The 22,412-nt window shown below is 48.3% G+C and overlaps 1 protein-coding gene across 1 annotated transcript in view; it reads left to right on the forward strand.

Annotated features, from left to right (window-relative positions):
• The first annotated feature begins 10,941 nt into the window (after window positions 1-10,941).
• The window catches only part of FAT2 (FAT atypical cadherin 2), a 66,685-nt gene continuing 55,214 nt past the window's right edge, over window positions 10,942-22,412 (forward strand). Inside the window, exons 1-2 of the mRNA XM_007448060.1 lie at window positions 10,942-14,194; window positions 15,928-16,242. Of these exons, the coding sequence (XP_007448122.1) occupies window positions 10,942-14,194; window positions 15,928-16,242 (3,568 nt within the window). The remainder of the gene's footprint in view (window positions 14,195-15,927; window positions 16,243-22,412) is intronic.

The following is a 22,412-nucleotide window of genomic DNA, read 5'->3' on the forward strand; positions in this document are numbered from 1 at the left end:
AGAGCTCTTTCCAGGCTGTGGGCACCGGCAGGGGGCAGGCCAGGGAACTGTTAGACACCCAGGTTATCTGAGTTTTAATCCTGCTTTGGCCACAAACTAGCTGTGTGAACTTGGAGCTTAGGTAACCTCTCTGAGTCTCATTTATCCCTTCTGCAAAATGAGGATAATTACAGGGTTTCTGTAAGCCAGCTTAAAAGTGATAATGCATGCCAAGCGCATACCACAGGGCCCGGCGCATAGTAAATGTTCAGTAAACATCAGCTGTGACCAGGGCCTGTGCCTCTGTAAACATTTCCTATTCCCCAAATGTCGCCTTCTTCAGAGCATCATTTGACAACAGCTCAGTGGAGGGTTACCCAGGAAGGCAGGAGAGCAGGGACTAGTACCAATTCCCAGATGGACAAGTGGAGGCCCCATGAAATGAGGGGGTTTGCTCAGGGGTCTCTGGCTTGATCCCCTCCCGGGCCCTCTGATATATTACCGAGGCCCCTCGGCACCAAAGGAGTGCTAAATGCTTTGCATGCATAAGCTCATTAAATCCTCCGAGTAGGTAACCGCTGCCAGCCCCATTTCACAAATGGGGAAACGGAGGCTTGGAGAGAGGAAGCCAGACCCCCAGATGAAAGCACAGGCAGGATTGGGGGGCAGGTCTGACCCTGAAGGCTGGCTCCTTGCCCTGCACTCTCCTGAGTAGGAGACCCTGCCTGTGTGGGTTCCTGAGGAGTCCCAGGTTGGGAGAGCAGCCGGGTTGCAGGGAGCCACTTGGCCACTGCAAAGCGCCCAGGATGGGGAGACCGGGTTCTGGTTCCAGGTGCGCCACCAACGTGTGATGTGGCTTAGTACATAGCACTGTGGGACTTCCCTTCTTGGGGCATAGTTTTCCGATCGCTACAAAATGGAGATTAGACTCCTAGCAGTTTGTAAACTGTGCCCTAGGGAGGCTTGGGAACTTCACAGGGATGCCTCAGAAGGTGAAGGTGGGAATGAATGGGTACGGGGCTCAGGGCAGCAGATGGGTTTCAATCCAGTTTCCATAATGATAACGATCGTTTTTAAATAACAGCCAATATTTATTTAGCGGTTGCTAGGTATCATGCACTGTGTTAACTGCTTAATATCATCTAGTCGAACCTTCAGAACTATCTGAGGTGGGTTCAGTTAGTATCTCTCTTTTAAAGATGAGGAAAACAGAGGCTCAGAGGTTCAGTTAGTGATCCAAGTCATCCTGTTGGAACTTGATGTCTAGATGTCTGAAAACTCATTCATAGTTCCTGGAAAGACACAGGATTTCATTGGATCAAAGAGTTTCAAGGAACGCAGAAGAGGAAGGACCCCGCCGGATGAAGTCCATGCAGCAGGGACATTCTGGCCTCTGCAATCAGTTCTGCCCTCTGAAAGGAGCTTTCCGGTCCTCCGGGGGAGTCTATCTCTTGACTTCAGAATACAACCTTCCAGGCTTGCAGAGAGCCACCCCCAAACCCAGGCCTTCACGGCAGCCTCCTCCCATACAGGGGGCCTCCTGGTCCCTGCCTGGCCAGAGGCTGCCCCACCAGGAGGAGAGACTCCAGGGTTCCCCCTGGCCTTCCCATAGGGCTGAGTTCACACTGTGCCCTGATGGATCCCAAGGCACAAACGCAGAACTTAGAGGAGGTGCTCTGTTCCTCTTGCTTTGTGTCCAGAGCTTCTAAATGATAAATAGGTTCAATGCCCTGCTGAACTGGAGCTGGTTTTGATCTTACAAGCCTCTCTAGACAGAGAGCCCTGGAAGAAGTGGGGCAGGATTCGCCCTCCGTCCAAGCCCTCTGATCCTGGGATGCCCTCTGATTTAGGGAGTTTTCAGCTCCAGATGCAAAGCTCATGGACCCATATAGGCAACCCCAAGACGAAGAGATCCCTTGCTCTCTCTGGGGCTCAGTGAGTGTCAGGGGCTCCAAACTCAAATGTCTACAGCTGGCAGGAGCCTCGGGGTGAAGCAGGCCCAGTGTGTGAACAGGAGGCCATCCTGGATTCTATTTTCTTCACAGTTTGAAAAGAGGTGTAGGTACAGATGTGTGTCTCTTCTATTAGAAAACTACCCTGGAGGTAAACGGTAGCTGAAATGGCCTCCACATCCGGGAGAGCTTGGGGAGGGGGGACTAGAGAGCCCAGGCCCCATCTAAAGGGGGCAGCCACCACTCAACTCCAGCCAACCATGCCATGGGTGGACACAGACAGTGCCCTCCACTTTGGTAAACAGAAGTTGGAATCTAGATTTTTGGGTGAAGCTTCCCAATGTTTATATGTTAACTAATTAAGTAGAAAACCATCAAACAACAAAACAATGTATTATAGGCCCAACAAAACTAATTGCAGCTGGACAGCTTGTACACCACCCCTTGGCCACAGGGGATGGTCTTGAAGGGCTCTAAGAATTTTATGTCCAGCAGCACGACCCTCCCTCCTTCTGCTCCTTATAGAACCATCATGTAAATCCTGTGATGGGATCCCACGTCACTACAGGTCTTTTCTTTGGGCTGAATTGCCCTGGGCCACCTCCCTGATCTTGCAGGTACCCCTCTCTCCTTGCTCCCTCTAGTCTGTCTGCGGTCTCCTTGCTCCCGCCCCAGGGCCTTTGCACTGCCTGTTTCTTCTGCCTGGAACTCTTCCTCAAGATGGCTTTGTGGCCCTCCCTCTGCTCAAATGTCACCTTGTCACGTAGGATTTCCCTGACCGCCCTTTCAAAAACAGCGCCCCCTCCATCACTAACCTTGCCTTGCATGATTTTCCTTCATATCACTTTTCATCACCTGATGATAGTATATATCTTTTAATTTATCATCTCCCTCTCTCTGCCACTAGAATCCAATCCCCACAAGAGCAGGGACCTCACCTGTCGTATTCTCTGTTCTAGAATGCCCTCACAGGGTAGGCCCTCAAAAAAGAAGTATTGAGTGAGCGAGTGAATAAATGACTTTGGCAGAGGAAGTCCAATAACAAAACACTTTCTCATCATCTCCCACTTTGTCTCTTTTCTTCCTTAAAGCCCAGGTGCCTGGAAGCCCTGTGTTTCCTTCAAATGTCTATCTCCCCAGGGTCACATTCTGACTTTCAAGGGCCCTAGTCACTTTAGCTTTGGTGGGCCCCTTCCTCCATGAAAAAAATTAGAAATTATATTTAAGGACAACATTGGTATAAAGATGAATATATGGGCTAGTGGCTCCCACACTGGACAGCTCAGACATAGAACATTTCCATCACTGTAGAAAGTTCTGATGGAGAGTGCTGCTCTAGAGAATCAGCCCCAGCCACTCCAGCCCCCTCTGAGTCTCTCTTCTTGGAATATGGGTTCCTGTTCTGGGTCAGTACTTGAATCCACCACCTACTAGATGGGTAAACCCAGGCAAGAGCCTTCCAATTATCTGAGCTTCAGTTTCTCATCCAATTATCTGAGCTTCAGTTTCTCATTTACAAAATGAGAGTGATAATAAGTGTCACAATAAGGATGAGGTTGATACAATAACTAACTGGCACTGAGTGTTTCCTGTGCTGGGAATGTACCATGCATTGACTCTTGCAGCCTTCTCAACAGTTCCATGAGATAGCTGCTACTCTCATTTCCCCTTTTTCTGGGACCAGAGAGGTTAAATAACTGCCCAAGGTCACAGAGCTTGAGTAGTATTTGAAAGCAGGTGTATCCGACTCTAGAGACCACTTTCTTACTATTAATTCTACCCAATAATGGGTCTTCTCCCCAAAGACCCAGTGAGAAAATGCATGCAGATGTGTTCTGAAAACATATAGATTACCATCCAGGTGTAAGACAGTATAATTTTTGTCATCAATAATAATAACCAGACTACTGATAAAAAAGGGGACCCCAAGTCCCAGCTCCCTTTCACCCATGCCCTAGGCGAGAACTTCCTTTTCAGTCGTTTCTTTTCCCCTTAATTCCAGGCTTGGGTAGGCCTTGCTTTTACAAGCAGCTCTCCTGAGACTGCCTCTCAGTCCACTGGTGGTTCCAGCTGCCTTTTACCAAGCCATTATTGGTCCTAATAAGGTGTTACTCTGCGTCTTTCCTCCCTATGCTTTCTCCTATCATATTATCTGTCTTTCCTCCAGCCCTGGGAAGTAGGTACAAGTAGCTATTATTATCTCCATTTTACAGACAGGTAAATTGAGGCTCAGAAGAGGTTCTGTGGCCTTCCCAAGGTCACATGGCCCATCCAGGGCTCAAGCCTCTGGTCTTTTTCCTGCTCTTTCCCAGTTCTTTGATTTGTTTTTGTTACACGAGGACCCAGCAGCGGCTGCCTACAAACTAGCACATGACTCAAGGGTTCATCCAAGTTTCTTAGAAGTAAGTCAGTCCCTCCTACCAATTCCTGAATTCCAGTTGGCTTAAACCAATAGACCTGGTGTTCAAGGCCAGTCCACACTAGAGTGGGAATCTTGAATGTGAAAATTCCCCTTTTGATCTGATGTTAGATTACTCTTTCTAGCATATAGTTCTGCTCTGGTCCTGCCTCTTCTCTAAAACTTCCAATGGCTCCCAAAGACTAAGTAGAAAAATTATTTCAGTAGCTAAAGACTTCCTAACAAGCAGGTACCTGGAATGTCAACATTCTTTCACTTACGGTTTTAATCTGGCTCAAAGGCACAACCCCTCCTAATCCCTGCTCCCTGGTCCCACCCTCCCCCACTTCTCGGCCTTCGTCATAAACAGAATATATTTAGGATTCTATCTTGAGAGCCATAGGAGCCAGCCCTAACACTGGATGCCTGGGACAGAGATGGGGGATGCAGGTGGGAGGTCAGAAAATAAATGCTGAGGGCACCCAAATCCATGGTAAATTCACATTCAGATTTTTGGGGGAGAGTATGGACATTCTCCAATCCAGAGGGATGAATCCAGTGACTCCTTCTTTCAGGAAAGACTCTCCAAACTTTGAAAAATATCTTCCCTCATTGCTTCTCCCCGCAGTCTAGGAAATCCAGAGCACCCAGCTTCAGGAAATCTGGCTCTCTGTTATCAGTACAGCCACCCCCTTCTGGATGGCCTTGGGTGTGCCAGGCAAAACTCAGTTTGTCTTACCTGAGAAATGGGAGTAAAAGGACAGATGTGTTTCCTAGGTGTATGCTGTGGCTATTAGTTAATGTCTGTGTCATGCCTAAGAAAAGGGAAGCTGCTGGGCCATGAGGGAGAATGTCATTGCTGATCTGTGCCTGGGTGATGGGAGGAATTTCATCGTCAGAAACAAAGCCTGGGGACTTCCCTGGTGGCACAGTGGTTAAGAATCCACCTGCCAATGCAGGGGACACGGGTTCGATCCCTGGTCCAGGAAGATCCACATGCCGTGGAGTAACTAAGCCCGTGTGCCACAGCTACTGGGCCCGCATGCTGCAAATACTGAAGACTGCGTGCCTAGAGCCCGTGCTCCGCAACAAGAAAAGCCACTGCAATGAGAAGCCCGTGCACCGCAACGAAGAGTAGCCCCTGCTCGCCACAACTAGAGAAAGCCCGCGGGCTGCAATGAAGACCCAACACAGCCAAAAATAAATTAAAAAAAAAAAAGAAACAAAGAAACAAAGCCTGGCATTTTGAACAAATTTGGTAGGAGCTTCTTTAGTGGAAGTTTGATTTGGCTTTGAATTCCTTCAAGTACATCTGCTTCCCCGTGGAAGGGATAGAATTACCGACAGTGTCACAGGCTCCTAGAACTAAAATGCCTGAGCCACTGCTCATGGACCATTACGGATACAGGTCACAGAGCATTAGAATCACAGAACATCCAACCACACCGCTTAGAACATGTAGGCAGGACACAGGACGTTAGCATAGCAGAGCCCCCACTTATCAGATCTGGAGGGGCTCTTAGTCCAGTTTTTCAAACCTGTGTTTCCCAAGGGAGTGAGGGACAAACCTGGGGGCACAGGGTCCTAGGCCTCAAGCCCTGCTTCAATAGTGCAGCTCTGCTTTTATCTGTTTATAGGCCGTGTTTCCAAGTACAATTTCATCAGGAAAAAAGAGATTCTGCCCCTGAAAGCAATAGAGAGGTCTGAAATCACAGATCCATTCCCGCCCCGTCCCCCAACATACACACATCATTTACAGATGAAGAAGGAGGTCCAGAGGGCTCAGGTGACTGATTTGACCAGTCACGGGAATAAGTGACTTTAGACCTAGGTCTCCTGAGAGCCAGGTCAGCTTACTACACTGACCACTGAATAGGCATCGGCGAATGGTTTTCCTGATCCACAGCCAGAGGCAATCCCATAGGCCTGCACAAGCCGAAGAACCTAACTGTATAAGATGGAAAGGACTTTAGAGCTCTCCTTGTTTCCCCCAAGGGCACCTATTCTGCTAGAGTAGCATATCCTTCTTGGGTGGCCACTGCTTGGATTCCCCCAGTGACGGGGAGCTCTCCACATTGTGAGATGAGTCGTTCCAGAATTGCACTTGAGATCACTAACCAAGAAAATGAGGATAGATCTCAGAGCACGTATCCTGCCAGTTGTGTTCAGACTTTTATCAATGACTCGGATAAAGACATAGATGTTACAACCACCAAGTTTCTGAACGTTAGAATTAAGATTCTGGGATGCTGGGGCAGTGAGTGAAACACAAGGAGAAATGAATCACAGTCTCATTAAAATCCTATGTCATTTAGTTGCAGAAGATCAGCCTGCACAAGAACAGATTGGAGATGACGTGAAAAGACATCTGAGAGTTTTCATTACCCACAAACTCAACAATCAATAGTCTGAGCTGGCTGCTAAAAAGTAATAGTATTTCGTAATATTTTTCAAAAATTGTGTCACACGTCATGTTCAGCATTTATGTACATTAACTCATTTCATTCTCAAAATGGTATTATGAAGTCAGGAAACTAAGAATCAGAGAAGGTAAGCCACTTGCCCAAAGTCACACAGCCGGAAGCTTTGTCCTGTGAACCACCTTCTGCTGCCTTTCCCATGCATGAAATGGGGTTGGGAGTTACATGGAGACAGAGTTTGATTCACACATATGTCCTAAAAGGTTCCATTCACGAAACCCCACACCTGCACTTGCTCACACCCGTGTACACTCAAGCCCCACAGCTACCAGTTTATTTACTCACACAGTACGCACTCTTCCAAGCAGGCACACACAATTAGCGTACCCACACAATTATTCAAAATTGCCTCCTAAGTGTGTGCGTGCGTGTGTGTGTGTGTGTGTGTGTGTGTGTGTGCGCTTTCTTGCAAATGCGCACATTCACGCACATGCAGATTTCTCTCTGAGTCTGGGGAGCCAAGAGGATGAGGCCCCACCCCAGGCAAGCGCCTGCTCGCAGCTTCCCAGCAGAGCCTGCGGCTGGGCCAGCAAGCTTAGACTTGACCAGGGACCAGTGGATTCCTGCTCCACTGGAGCGCAAGCTGGGCCTTCTCCAGGGGGTTCAGTCTACCCGACCCTCACCCCAACCTCAGGCTTTGATTCTGCTTTGGCTTTGAGACTAATATTTATTGAGTGCTTTTCTATGGGCCAGGCACCAATGCTAAGCATATTAATGTACATGATCGTATTTCATCTTCATAAAACCCCAGGAAAGAAGTACTGTTAATAGCCCCATCTTACAGATGAGGAAACTGAGGTTCAGAGAGGTTAACTTCCCCAAGGTTATACAGTTAGCAAGTGGTGGAGTTGGGCTCGAACCCAAACAGTTGGATTTACAGGTGAACACAGTTTCTCTTTCTGGCAGTATCTTTGGGAGGAAAGAACCTGGCTCCGGTTCTCACCCTGTGACTTTGGGCAAGTCCCTTTCTTTTTTGGGGACTTTATTTTCCAGCATCAAAAAGGAAGGAATGATCGCTAAAGGTTCTTTCAGCTTTCACTCTGTCATTGCTTTCCCTAAGTCCAGATCCTTTCATTTTTCAATTAGTATTTATTGAGCCCTGTTATGTACCAGGCACTAATCTAGGCACTGGGAATTCGTGCATGAATAAAATCAAAAAGCTCCTGTCTTCATGGAGATTAGCATCTAGGGCAGGAGACAGTAAACAAATAAATAAGAACATATTGGGAGGTGACAAGTGCCATGGAGAAAATGGGTTGATGTGATAAAGAAGGGCTTTAGGAAGAAGGCTACATCAAACTGGGGGTTAGGCAGTGACATTAGAGGTGAGGAATGCATAATAACAAGAAGCCAGCCATGGGAGAATCTTAAATAGAGGGAAACAGCAAGTGCAAAGGCCCTGAGGCAGATCCCAGTTTAGTATGTTTGCAGAGGAGAAAGAAGGCCCTTATGGTTGCAGCTTGGTGAACAATGGGGAGAGTGGTGGGAGGTATCACTGGAGATGCAGGCAGGGCCCAGATGGTGGGGAGCCTTCCAGGCCATGATAACAAGTTCAGATTTTCATCTAAATGCTGTAGGAAGCCACTGGAAAATTTTAAGCGGGGAAGTGATAAGAACTGATCTATGTTTTCACAAGATGTTTCAAAACAGTGGTCCTAGGTGGCATGAGGTAGGAGGGTAGCCCAGGGAGCCCATGTGCCCCTGCACCCTGTAAGCCTGTTCACCTGCCCAGGTGTGGTGCCAGAAACAAATATCAGACACAGGCCCTTCCCCCAGCAAACCACTCACCAGGTCTGTGGGTCCCACGGCTTGAACACAGCCATGGGCACCAAACCCCTACACAAGGGTGCACCCCCTTTGGCATCTTATTGCCCCCGAGGGAGACCCCATCCCTGCTCCCTTCCCTGTAGCTCATCTTAAGGACTCCGGCTCTCAAGGCGCCCCTGCAGCTGCTGAGCGGAGTGTCTTGTTGGGACCTGCCCTCCACGGATGCTGACCTGGTGAACAGGAAGCTTTCCCCAAAGCAGGGCAGGCAGAGCTGGGAGGCTGCACGCACCCTGGGCTCGCCGGGTCGAGGACTGAGTGTGGACCTGGGACCGGGGTAAGCACTCATTTCCCCCCTGGGTCTTCAACTTCAAAAGCAATGCTATCCTGGGGGAAGGGGTGGGGTCCAAATGATTCAGGGGTGTCCTCGTGCTTGCAGGGGATTGTGTCAGGGATGGGTGAGTGTGGCTTTTGCCTGTGGCCGGGTCCTTCATGGGCTGTGGTGGCAAGCAAGGAGTGAGAGCAAGGGGGCAGGAAGGGTGGGGAGTAGACAGCATCTTTTTCTGTCCCTGGCTTTAGGACCCTAAGGATAGAATCTACCTCCATCCTGCCCCCTCTCTTCTGAGGTGCTGGGTTTAGGGCGCCACCAACAGGATCTCAAGCGAGGGATGGTGGTAGGGAGGCTGGAAGGAGGAGGCCTATTCAAATTCTTTTCTGTCACAGGCTTTCAGAGGCCAAGTTAGGTTGGCTTTTCCATTTCTGCCTCCACCCTCCTTCCCATGTTGAGATGCAACCCACGAGGTCTTAAAGAACCTGCATTTGGTTCTCTCAGGACTCTGGAAAGACAAGGATCCAAGCCTCTCCCTTTCCCCCTTGTCTGGAAGTTTAACTCTTCCTTGCCTTTGAAGACCACGGCAACTGGAAAAACAAGTTTTGCCTGTTCCCTCCAAGAATGCTCGGCACATCTGGCTGGTAGCCATGAACTCCACGGAGTCAAGACTCCCAAGGGCAGGCCGGCCACCAGCCTGGTGTACGCAGCCTCACACATTGCTTCTAGAAGACCCGGTCTGGCAACCGAACTCTGCCCTCCCCGGTCCCCCTCCCCATCCTTGGCTCTGATGAGTCTCACATTTTGACCCAGGCTGGAGTTCAGGGATGAGGCATTCGGGAAGCGGCAAGGGAGAGGATACGGAAGCTCTTAGAGGGTGAAGCGTTCACTCCCGGTTAGTTCAACAATCTCCAGGGGTTGGTTCTTACCTGGCCACCCAACTTGGGACTTGGGGCAAGACCCCTCCCCCACCTGGGGCTCTATTTCCCTATCTATGCATGAGAAGAGAGATCTGAGCTCCATCATTTCTCAGGTCCATTTCAGCTCTGACATTCCAGGAAGGGAGGGGTTTTCTCTGTTCAGGTTTACAAGACGAGTCAGAATCAGGCTCTGTCCAAAGGGACTTGTGGTGGGACAGGTGTAGGTAAGCCTGGGGTGGGGAAAGCAGCCCTGGCCTGTGACGCAAGGAGCTCCAGGTCTAATTCTTGCTTCGTTTCTATCTAGTTGTAAGGCCCTGGGCAGGTCCCTTCGCTTTATGAAACTTAGATTCCTATGACTAATGATAGCTAATATTACATTAAAACTTAGTATGTGCCAGGCACTATGCTAGGTCATTTACCTTTGTTATTTCACTTAATTTTCACAACAATCCAATGAGGTAGTTAATATCCTTATTCCTATTCTACAGAAGAGGAAATCGAGTCTCACAGAGGTGAAACTGCCTGCCTAGAAAGTCACCCAGTTAGTAAGTGGTGGAGCCAGGCCTGACAGCCTAGCAGCCTGCTGCCAGGCCTGTGATCGTGGTCCCTTTGCTTTTCTGCAGCCCCTACATATGCAGACACAGCTCAGTTCAACTGGAGCTGAGCCCTGATGGAGGGGTCTTGTCAGAAGTACTTAGGGCCAGGCTGCTAAGCTTGGGTACCTGGTCAGAATGATTTCACCATCACTGGGGAGACATTGAAGGTTTTGGGAAAAGGAGGGAAGTGGTAATGACAGTGTTGTATCTGCCGGATGCCCTTCAGAAAGCACTTAAACTAGTCTGTTATTCTTCAAACACAAGGTTTCGCAATCTCAGCCCTTTGCTGGGGGGATCTGTCCCATGCATTGTAGGATGTTTAGCAGCATCCCCGTCCTCTATCTACTAAATGCCAGTAGCACCTCCTGCACACAAGCTGGGGTAGCCAAAAATACCTTCAGACATTGCCAAATATCTCCTGAGGGGCAAAACCACCCCAGTTAAGAACCACGGCAGTAGGAACCATTTCTTTGCTAACTTGTACCCTTTCTTTTTCTACCCAGGGTTTCGGGAGGTTTTCCATCATGATTATTGCCTTGTTGGGGTTTGCCATTTTCTTGCTTCATTGTACAACTTGTGAGAAACCCCTAGAAGGGATCATCTCCTCAGCCTGGCGCTTCACACACCCCCTTTATAATGTGACCATCTATGAAAACTCTGCTCCCAAGACCTACGTGGAAAGCTCTGAGAAAATGGGCATCTATCTCACAGACCCCCAGTGGGCAGTGAGGTACCGGATTATCTCTGGAGATGTGGCCAACGTGTTTAAAACAGAGGAGTACATGGTAGGCAACTTCTGCTTTCTGAGAATAAGGACAAAGAGTAGCAACACAGCCCTTCTGAACAGGGAGGTGCGAGACAGCTACACCCTCATCATCCAAGCCACGGAGAAGACCTCGGAGTTAGAAGCTCTGACCCGCGTGGTGGTCCACATCCTGGACCAGAATGACCTGAAGCCCCTCTTCTCCCCGCCTTCATACCGAGTCACCATCTCTGAGGACATGCCCCTCAAGAGCCCCATCTGCAAGGTGAGCGCCACGGATGCCGACCTGGGCCAGAACGCCGAGTTCTATTACACCTTTAACACAAGGTCGGAGATGTTTGCCATCCATCCCACCAGCGGGGTGGTCACCTTGGCCGGGAAGCTCAACGTCACCTGGCGAGGGAAGTATGAGCTGCAGGTGCTGGCTGTGGACCGCATGCGGAAGATCTCAGAGGGCAACGGATTTGGCAACTTGGCAGCACTGGTCATCCATGTGGAGCCTGCCCTCAGGAAGCTCCCGGCCATTGCCTCAGTGGTCCTGGCTACACCAGAGAGCAGTGACGATGCCACCTATGCCACGGTGATGGTAGATGCGGAGAGCTCAGGTGGTGACGTGGACTCGCTGGAAATTGTTGGTGGTGACCCTGGAAAGAACTTCAAAGCCATCAAGTCTTACGCCCGGAGCAGTGAGTTCAGTTTGGTTTCCGTCAAAGACATCAACTGGATGGAACACCCTCATGGATTCAACCTCAGCCTGCAGGCCAGGGGTGGGAGCAGACCTTCTCATTCCCAGATCAGGGGCTTTCACCTACCTCCTTCCAAACTGGCTTCCCTCAAATTTGAGAAGGCTGTTTACAGAGTGCAGCTTAGTGAGTTTTCCCCTCCTGGTAGCCGTGTGGTGATGGTGAAAGGAACCCACGCCTTCCCCAACCTGAAGTATGTTCTAAAGCCATCCTCAGAGAGCGCAGCGTTTAAACTGAATGCTCGCACGGGGCTGATCACCACCACGAAGCTCATGGACTTCCATGACCGAGCTCAGTACCAGCTACACATCAGAACCTCACTGGGCCTGGCCTCCACCACTGTGGTCATTGACATCATGGACTGTAACAATCATGCCCCCATGTTCAACAAGTCCTCCTACTATGGCACCTTTGATGAGAACATCCCTCCAGGCACCAGCATTTTGACTGTTACGGCCACAGACCAGGATCATGGAGACAATGGATATGTCACCTACTCCATCGCTCGCCCAAACTCTGTGCCCTTTTCTATCGACCCTTACCTGGGGATCATCTCCACCTCCAAACCCATGGACTATGAGCTCATGAACAGAATTTACACCTTCCAGGTATGGGCATCAGATTGGGGATCCCCATTTCGCCAGGAAAAAGAAGTGTCTGTTTCCCTTAGGCTCAAGAACTTGAATGACAACAAGCCTATGTTTGAGGAAGTCAATTGCACTGGGTCTATCCATGAAGACTGGCCAGTAGGAAAATCAGTAATGACCGTGTCAGCTATAGATGTGGATGAGCTTCAGAACCTAAAATATGAGATTGTGTCAGGCAACGAACTAGAGTATTTTCATCTAAATCATTTCTCTGGAGTGATATCCCTCAAACGCCCTTTTAGGAACCATACTACTGGTCAACCCATCAACTATTCCCTGAAAATTACAGCCTCAGATGGGAAAAACTATGCCTCGCCCATGACTTTGAATGTTACTGTAGTGAAGGATCCTCACTTTGAGGTCCCTGTAAAGTGTGATAAAACGGGGGTATTGACACATTTCACAAAGACCATCCTGCACTCTGTTGGGTTTCAGAATCAGCAGTCCAGTGATGAGGATTTCACTTCCTTAAGTGCATATCAGATCAATCATCATACCCCTCAGTTTGACGACCACTTCCCACAGTCCATTGACATCCTTGAGCGTGCTCCTCTCAACACCCCCCTGGCCCACCTGGCAGCCACCGACCCTGATACTGGCTTTAACGGCAAACTGGTCTATGTGATTGCAGATGGCAACGAAGACGGCTGCTTTGACATTGAGCTGGAAACAGGGCTGCTTACCGTAGCTGCCCCCTTGGACTATGAAGCCACCAGTTTCTACATCCTCAATGTAACGGTGTATGACCTGGGCACTCCCCAGAAGTCCTCCTGGAAGCTGCTGACAGTGAATGTGGAAGACTGGAATGATAATGCACCCAGATTTCCTCCTGGTGGGTACCAGGTAACCATCTCAGAGGACACAGAAGTTGGAACCACAGTTGCAGAGCTGAAAGCAAAAGATGCTGACTCGGAGGACAATGGGAGGGTTCGCTACACCCTGCTAAGCCCCACAGAGAAGTTCTCCCTCCATACCCTCACTGGGGAGCTGGTTGTCACAGGACACCTGGACCGGGAGTCAGAACCTCAATATATACTCAAGGTGGAGGCCAGGGACCAGCCCAGGAAGGGTCACCAGCTCTTCTCTGTCACTGATCTGATAGTCACATTGGAAGATGCCAATGACAACTCTCCCCAGTGCATCACAGAACTTCGCAGGCTTAAGGTCCCAGAGGATCTGCCGCCAGGGACTATTCTAACATTTCTAGATGCCTCTGATCCTGACCTGGGCCCTGCGGGAGAAGTACGATATGTCCTATTGGATGATGCCCATGGCACCTTCCATGTGAATCTCATGACGGGGGCACTCAGTCTGGAGAAAGAGCTGGACTTTGAGAGGAGGGCTGGGTATAACCTGAGCCTGTGGGCCAGTGACAGTGGGAGGCCCCTGGCCCGAAGGACCCTCTGCCGCGTGGAGGTGATCGTCCTGGATGTGAACGAGAACCTCCACCCTCCCCGCTTTGCCTCCTTTGTGTACCAGGGCCAGGTGTGGGAGAACAGCCTCTCGGGAACCTCAGTGATGACAGTGGCTGCCCATGATGAGGACAGTGGCTTGGACGGGGAGCTCCAGTACTTCCTGCGGGCTGGCACCGACCTTGCAGCCTTTAGCATCAACCAAGACACAGGTACTGGGAGTGGGATGGGATGGGAGGGCCAGGTGCCGGGAGAGGATGGGCCTAAGGGAATCAGGCACTGTCTTGAGAGAAGTCAGGCTATAGGCTAACAAGAACAATAAATAGGGACACTCCTTCCTGTCCCTTTTATTTTATTTTTAATTTATACACATATATATATACTATATATATAGTATATATATATGTATACATACATATGTGGGTGTATGTATGTATATCCATTTGAGTTGAATCAACCACCTCACACACACTTGTATACACATACACACACACACAAACATATATTACATATATATGCTTATAAAAATAATGTATCATAGTTATAACATTTTTATATATAATTTAAAAATGAATGTTTCTCTGTGTCCCATCTCCCCAGATATAATCTCTATTAAGAATTTGCCCTATAATCTTCTAAATTTTTCTCATTGCGTCTGATATATTATCACTTTTCATTTTATTATTATGAAAACATAATACAGCAGATACTAATTCTGAAACTTATTTTGTCACCAGGATATCTTACATGTCAGTACATATAAATCTTCATTCTTTTTTAATGGCTGCATTTGTTCATATACTTTTACTCATATGCAATGAGTCTCTCCAGGAAAAGCTCTTAAAAATGGAGCCCTTGGGTCAAAAGATAATATTAATAGATATATAATATCCATATATCCATATATCCATCATCCATAGATATATAATTAATATCAGTGCTAACAGATATTTTCAAATTGTCCTCCAAAAAGGTGGCACCAACTTATTTACTCCTCTGAAGCTCCAAAGAAAATAAGTGCAATTCAGCAAACACTTATTGGGCACCCTCTACTTGTGAGGTCCTGAGATAGGCACCTTGGGAGAGATCCCAGGTGAATAAAAGTAGGTCCTTCTTGGTGGGATGATTTCTCTCCGGGGTAGAGGGCAGGGTGATGTGGTAGAAAGAGCATTAGATGGAGAGTCAATTGTAGACCCAGCTCTTCTGCTTACTTGCTACATGATCTTGGTCAAGTCATGCTCTTTCTCTGGGCCTCAGTTTCCCCATCTGTCAAAGGAGTAAGGTTCCTTCAGCTCTGCGATGCTATGGCTCTGAGTACAGGCTTTGCCCTCTCATCTGGGTCTTTCCAGCTGAGTGTGACCCATAAGAACTTAGGCTACAAGCCTCTTCCACTCACTCTTGGACCCTCGACTTCTAGAACAGTGCTAGTTCATAATAAGCAATTTGTAGATGAGGGAACCAATGAATGAAGCCAAGTCTCTAAAATCATGAAGATGAGGAGAGGGGAACAGCAATTTATTTATCAAACCCCTACCCTTGAATTGGTATCTGTAAGGACTTGAAGCTTGAGGGAACCAGTCTAAGGACAAATGTAAGGAAATCCCACTTACAGAATGTGAAATGAATAAACTGGACTCGGCTTGAAGTAGTCAGGAGAAAGTAGGTCAACTACCACGGTCTTCTGGAAACCCTGCATATGCCCACATGCCCGAGTCATGGGCCTATCTTAGCAGAGAAAGGCTCTGAGAGGTTCTACAATAAGGATATGAATTTCCCTGTGTTTAACTCAGCAGCTCCCATGCCATATCAGCCACAGTTCCCTTTTCTCGTGGAATACTTATTAATATCCTTTCCACAGTACCATTTCAGGATTTTTAGGTAAAGTGCATCCTAAAGCTACTTTGAGCTCTAAACTATTTTGGGTTTGGTGATCGACTATCCCTAGGAATGATTCAGACTTTCGCACCCCTGGACCGAGAATTCATGTCCTGCTACTGGCTGACGGTACTGGCAGTGGATAGGGGTTCCACCCCCCTCTCTTCTGTAACTGAAGTCTACATTGAGGTTTTGGATGTCAATGACAACCCACCCCAGATGTCCAGACCCGTGTTCTACCCCTCCGTCCGGGAGGATGCACCCCTGCACACCTCCGTGCTTCAGCTGGATGCCTGGGACCCGGACTCCAGCTCCAAAGGGAAGCTGACCTTCAATATCACCAGTGGCAACCAAATGGGATTCTTTGTTATTCATCCTCTCACAGGTAAGGACCTCAGAAATCTGGGTGCATAGGATTATCTACAACAGTAGTGTGGTCCTAGAATGGCATCATGAGCATCACCTATGAACTTGTTAGAAAGTCAAGTTCTCAGGCCCCATCTTAGACCTACTCAATCAGAGCTGAGGGTGGGGACCAGAAATCTGTATTTTAATATGACATCCAGAGGATTTTGATGTGTGCTAAGTTTGAGAAGTGCTGCTCAACAAGGCCCATCTCTATGGGAGAATAAGAATATGTCAGTTTTCTTCCCTTGGAGCCTAGGGAAGCTATGCAGATTCCCTAGGTGGTCAAGCTGGGACTATTTCAGACCTCCAAGTGCTCCCAACTGACCATTCCTGAGAATCACAAGCCACAGGTTGACTCTCTTAACTCTAGTCCGACACTGATCTCAAGCCTGCTCATGGCACGGTGGCCATACAGATCCACTTCAGAGCAGCCAACCATCTCACAAGGGTCTATCCTCGGTCCAAGGCCATCTTGGATGGTTTAGAGGAATCCAGAGGTCATTGGCTTGCAGCCGTGAACCAGATGTAGCCCACAAAGGTGTTCTGTTTGGCCTGCACAAGCTTTAAACAGTGATTTTTCAAGTTGTTGCCAACATTTAAAAATTTGGAAATTTCGCAAAACATTCCAGATTTCTGGTTGTTCTTAAAATAACAAGAAGATCTGGCCGCATGGACCGCACATCCCGCAGGGCCACAACTGCCCGGAGCTGACAGCAGCTCCCTGTGTACAGCAGGTGTGTCCTCTGTGCCCACAGTCCCCTCACACCTGACTGTGTTATTCCCGCCTGCTTCCTGCAATTATGCTGCCTGCCTGGCTCCCAGCAGAAGGTGAGAGCCAGTTCCCACTGCTGCAGGTACGGCTCCAAGGCCACATGTCCCTCTTGACCATGAACAACAACCCTATTGCAGAGAAGGCTGACATTCTCTCCTTCGAACCCAACTTCCCATTCTCCAGCTCCAACTGACTCTTGTCCTGGAAGGACAGAACTCTGGCAAGACTGGAGGAAGGAGAAGGGGAGAGTGCTGGCAGCGGCTTCCTGATCCTTAAGGCAAAAGGGAGTCAGGAGGAGCGATGGGCCTGGGGATCCTGAGGCAGACAGTAGGCGGGGGATACAAGTGCCCCTTTGCTCTGTGACATCTGTTTGGAACCTTTGACCTCAGGGAGTGGATTAGTCCTCCTAGAAGGAGAATGCTTTTCCCTTGAAAAACAGGCCTAAGTTGGCTCTCTGCCTGGGCCCACTCTGTCCCTCCCTTTTTGGAAGAGGGAAGAGATCTCTCACCTAAGGCAATAGGTTCTCTACTTCTTCCAAATTCTTCCAAATCCCTGCTCTGTTTACTGTCAACAGTTCTCTGACACCAGGTCTGGCAAAATGCCCCAGAGGGCAGAGAGCTCTTAGTCTTCCTACAGCTGAGAAGAAATTTTTATCAGCATGAACATTTGAAAATAAAATAATAAGTCGGCAATGATTCCCACCCCCACCCCCGCCCACCTTCCTTATCCACATTATATTGTCCTACTTCCATACTTGGATCCCTTGGATGGCTTCCCTATGCCCTTAAGATAAAGCCAGACCCTGCCGTGTCCCACAGACCTGTGCCTGACCGGGCCCCTGCTTTCCTTTCTGGCTTCATCTTGCCTCTCTTGCTCTATCACTCTCTGGATCCAGCCACATGGCCTGCCTTGGTCCATGCCCTCTCCTGGCACAGGGCCTTTGCACATGCTATTCCTTCTGCCAGGAGTCTCTTCTCTCTGTTTCAGGCTAACTCCTGCTCTTCTTTCAGATCTTGGCCCAGCTGTTCTTTCCTTAGAAAAGGTTTTCCTGACACTATAATACATCTCCCAGCAGCACCTACTTTTTAAAAACACTTATCACTTAGAACATTAAATTCATTTATGTGATTATTCCATTAATTATCCATGTCCTTCACTAGACTTCAAAGGCTTTCCAGAAAAGGAACCTTGATTTTTTTTTTTCCCACTATAATATAAAGTCCTGGCACACAGTAGGACCTCAAGAATTGGGAAATGAATGAATGAATCTCTGCCAGCATCCACAATCTTTTGTTAAGCCCAAGACTCATTTATTCAGCAAACGTTTAAAGGTGTCTGCCCTGATGAGGCATTTAAATTACGTGCTGTAGAGAGAGGGGAAGATATAAAACAAAATTTCAGGCCTTGAGGCATCCAATCCATCAGGACCATGAAGATCTGGATGTAAAAAAAGCTATAGAACCAGTGTAGAGTACCACATTGGGACTTCCCTGGTGGTGCAGTGGTTAAGAATCCGCCTGCCAATGCAGGGGACACAGGTTCGAGCCCTGGTCCGGGAAGATCCCACATGCCGTGGAGCAACTAAGCCCATGTGCCACAACTACTGAGCCCACGAGCCACAACTACTGAAGCTTGCGTGCCTAGAGCCTGTGCTCCGCAACAAGAGAAACCACCGCAATGAGAAGCCCACGCACAGCAACGAAGAGCAGCCCCCGCTCGCTGCAACTAGAGAAAGCCCACGCGCACAGCAACAAAGACCCAATGCAGCCAAATTAATTAATTAATTAATTGATTAATTTTTTAAAAAATTATTAAAAAAAAAGAGTATCACATTGTTAAAATATGAGTAGATGTGGTGCTGTGACTGTTTAGAGGAGAGAGGAAGCTGCTCAGTGTGGTAGACCAGCAACAGCTTCATGGAACAGGGGTGGCTATGCCGAGCTGAAGGATGCGGAGAATTTGACAAGGAACAGTCTGGCAGGGCACTTGGGCAAGGACCGTGACAGGAGAAATAGCCAGGAGGGAAAAAGACCCAGGTCTTGTTGAAGACCAAGCAAGTAGGTCCATTTTTTTTTTCTTTTTTTTCCTTTTAGTTTTTTCTTCTTTTAAAAATTTTTAATGGTGAAATAACTGTAGACCTACAGGAGAGTTGCAAAGAGAGTTCTCATACACCCATCACTCAGCTTCCCCTAGCACATTTATCAAAACTAAGAATTAATACTGGTGCAAGGCTATTAAGGAGAATACAGACTTTACTAAGATTTCCCCAGTTTTCTCTGCTAACATCCTTATTCCCATCCAGGACCCCACACTACCTCTAGTCCTCACGTGCCCCTGGTCTCCAGTATCTGACCGTTCCTCAGTCTTTACTAGTCTTTTATGAGCAAGGAGGCCCATTTTCTAAAGGCATATCCATTTCCACCACTTATCAAATGTAAGATCTTGGGGAAGTTACTTGACTGCTCTATGTCTGAGTTTGCTCACCAGTAAAATGGAGATAATAATAGCTACCTCTCTGGTGGTTGGGAAGACTAAATGGGTGAATAGATGGAGATATATAAGGAGCTTTGAAGAATGCCTGGACGTGTAAGAGCTCAGTGAGTGCTGGCTCTTATGATTCTGAGGAAGGGCAGAGTGGGGAGAGGAAGCTGGCAGGGTAGGTGGGGTAAGACCTAGATGGCGGTGGGTCAGGGTAAAAAGAATAGAAGAAGGTAGAATCCATTAGAGGTGGAATCAACAGTTATAAAACCACTGGATGAGGGAAGGCGGGGAGAGGGAAGGGGCTGAGATGGGGTGATAGGGGGACATTTGTTTGGAGGAGAGAAATGATAAGAGCTGAATGCCCACCTCGTGCCAGGAAGGGTCCTTGGTGGACCCTCACACAGTCCCTTGGGGGTGGTTGCACCATGTCCCCATCCTACATGGGCACTCCCTGGAAATCCTGACACCAACCTCAGAGGGGGGACGAGGCAGAGAACATGGGCAATGGCCCAGGAGGCCAGGCAGCAACTCCAAGGACACTGGCCCTGAGAAGATGCGGGGGAGGCAGCGGTGAGAGAAGGGAGAGAGAGAAAAGAAAAACCAGAGATGGAGAAAGAGTGACAGATCCCAAGATGCAAAGAGGGGGAAGGGAGAGAGGAAGCTCTGGGAAGGCAGAGAGAAGGGGGATGGTGAGGGATGAACAGAGAGGGGAGAGGGGATGAAGAGAGAGCAGGACTGAGCCAGAAGGAAGGCTCCCAGCCAGGGTCCTCTCATCCCCACACTCTTCCTGGGGGGCACCCGGATGCTGGGCCTTCCCCATGAGGCCCCTCAGCTTGGGGACAAGCTGGGTGGGGCAACCTGAAACAATATTCACTCTGTCCTAGAGGAATGCATCTTCCTCTCTAGCTGTGGGGCTTTCCAGGAGCCTTCTCGGATTCCTCCCATGCCTGCCTTCATTGAGGGAAGAAAAGGCGGGAGGACGAGGAGGCAGGAACATGGCGCAGACAGAGGTCACTCCTCACACCACACTCCCACTCCCAGCACTGGAGGCCTCATCCCCAACACCGGATCCCCGTTTCTCTCATGGAGCCCCCTTCCCCACACTTCATTCCATTACTCCATCATTTAATTGCCTAAACAAGATCAAGAAACTTACTGAAAGTTTTTAGAACACCCACTGACCCCCTACCAACAGCTCTGCTCTCATTGAAAAGAGACCTCCCTACCCAGCTAGGACCTCTCAGTCTATGGGCGTGGATGCCCCTCTGGGCCCCCAAAAACCTTGAGCTTGACTTTCCTGATGCTTGCAGAGAACTGGCACCTTCTCGCCTTTATGGCCTCAATTTACAGCCACAGTGTCTAGAAAATGAAAAACAGAATTACAGATCACTAAGTTCACCTTCCTGAATTTACAGAGGAGCACTCCTCTGGCCCATCTGTGCCAGCCCGGCATGGGAAGAGCCGGTCCTAGGTCTCAGATGAATAAGAGAATTACAACAAAGGAGTAAAAAGCCACCCCTCTGTGATTTCTCGTGAACTGAAGGCAGTGACTGTGATCCCTGTTATAACTCCTGATGAGCTGCCTTTTTCACTCAGCAATATACTGTGCTCAGGACCCTCCTCATGGTGAAAGCAGGAAGTAGGTGGGAACCTCCGCTCATGCCATCACCTCGGCTGTCCTCTCCGCTTCCTCTCTTCCCCTTCTTTCTCTCCAGAGTTCCATTTCCCCTTCATGCTCTTGCTCTCCAAAGACGAGAAGAATTCTCATCTAGGCTTTGAATGTAACCCTTGAATTTATCCCAGTAAAATGGCCCTGGGCAGAAGACCTAAATAGACATTTCTCCAAAGAAGATATACAGATAGCCAACAAACACATGAAAGGATGCCCAACATCATTAATCATTAGAGAAATGCAAATCAAAACTACAACGAGATATCATCTCACACCTGTCAGAATGGCCATCATCAAAAAATCTACAAACAGTAAATGCTGGAGAGGGTGTGGAGAAAAGGGAACCCTCCTGCACTGTTGGTGGGAATGTGAATTGATACAGCCACTATGGAGAACAGTATGGAGGTTCCTCAAAAACCTAAAAATAGAACTACCATACGACCCAGCAATCCCACTACTGGGCATATACCCTGAGAAAACCATAATTCAAAAAGAATCATGTACCGCAATGTTCACTGCAGCTCTATTTACAATGGCCAGGACATGGAAGCAACCTAAGTGTCCATCAACAGATGGATGGATAAAGAAGATGTGGCACATATATACAATGGAATATTACTCAGCCATAAAAAGAAACAAAATTGAGTTACTTGTAGTGAGGTGGATGGACCCAGAGTCTGTCATACAGAGTGAAGTAAGTCAGAAAGAGAAAAACACCATATGGTAACACATATATATGGAATCTTAAAAAAAAAAAAAGTTCTGAAGAACCTAGGGGCAGGACAGGAATAAAGATGCAGACGTAGAGAATGGACTTGAGGACACGGGGAGGGGGAAGGGTAAGCTGGGACGAAGTGAGAGAGTGGCATGGACATATATACACTACCAAATGTAAAATAGCTAGCTAGTGGGAAGCAGCCGCATAGCACAGGGAGATCAGCTCGGTGCTTTGTGACCACCTAGAGGGGTGGGATAGGGAGGGTGGGAGGGAGACATAAGAAGGAGAGGATATGGGGATATACATATGCATATAGGTGATTCACTTTGTTATACAGCAGAAACTAACACACCATTGTAAAGCAATTACTCCAATAAAGATGTTAAAAAAATAAAGTAAAAAGATAAAATAAAAAACATATGTGTAGCTGACTCACTTTGTTATAAAGCAGAAACGAACACACCATTGTAAAGCAATTATACTCCAATAAAGATGTTAAAAAAA

Source organism: Lipotes vexillifer, unplaced genomic scaffold (genome assembly GCF_000442215.2).
Source record: "Lipotes vexillifer unplaced genomic scaffold, Lipotes_vexillifer_v1.1 scaffold121, whole genome shotgun sequence".
Lineage (NCBI taxonomy): Eukaryota > Metazoa > Chordata > Mammalia > Artiodactyla > Lipotidae > Lipotes > Lipotes vexillifer.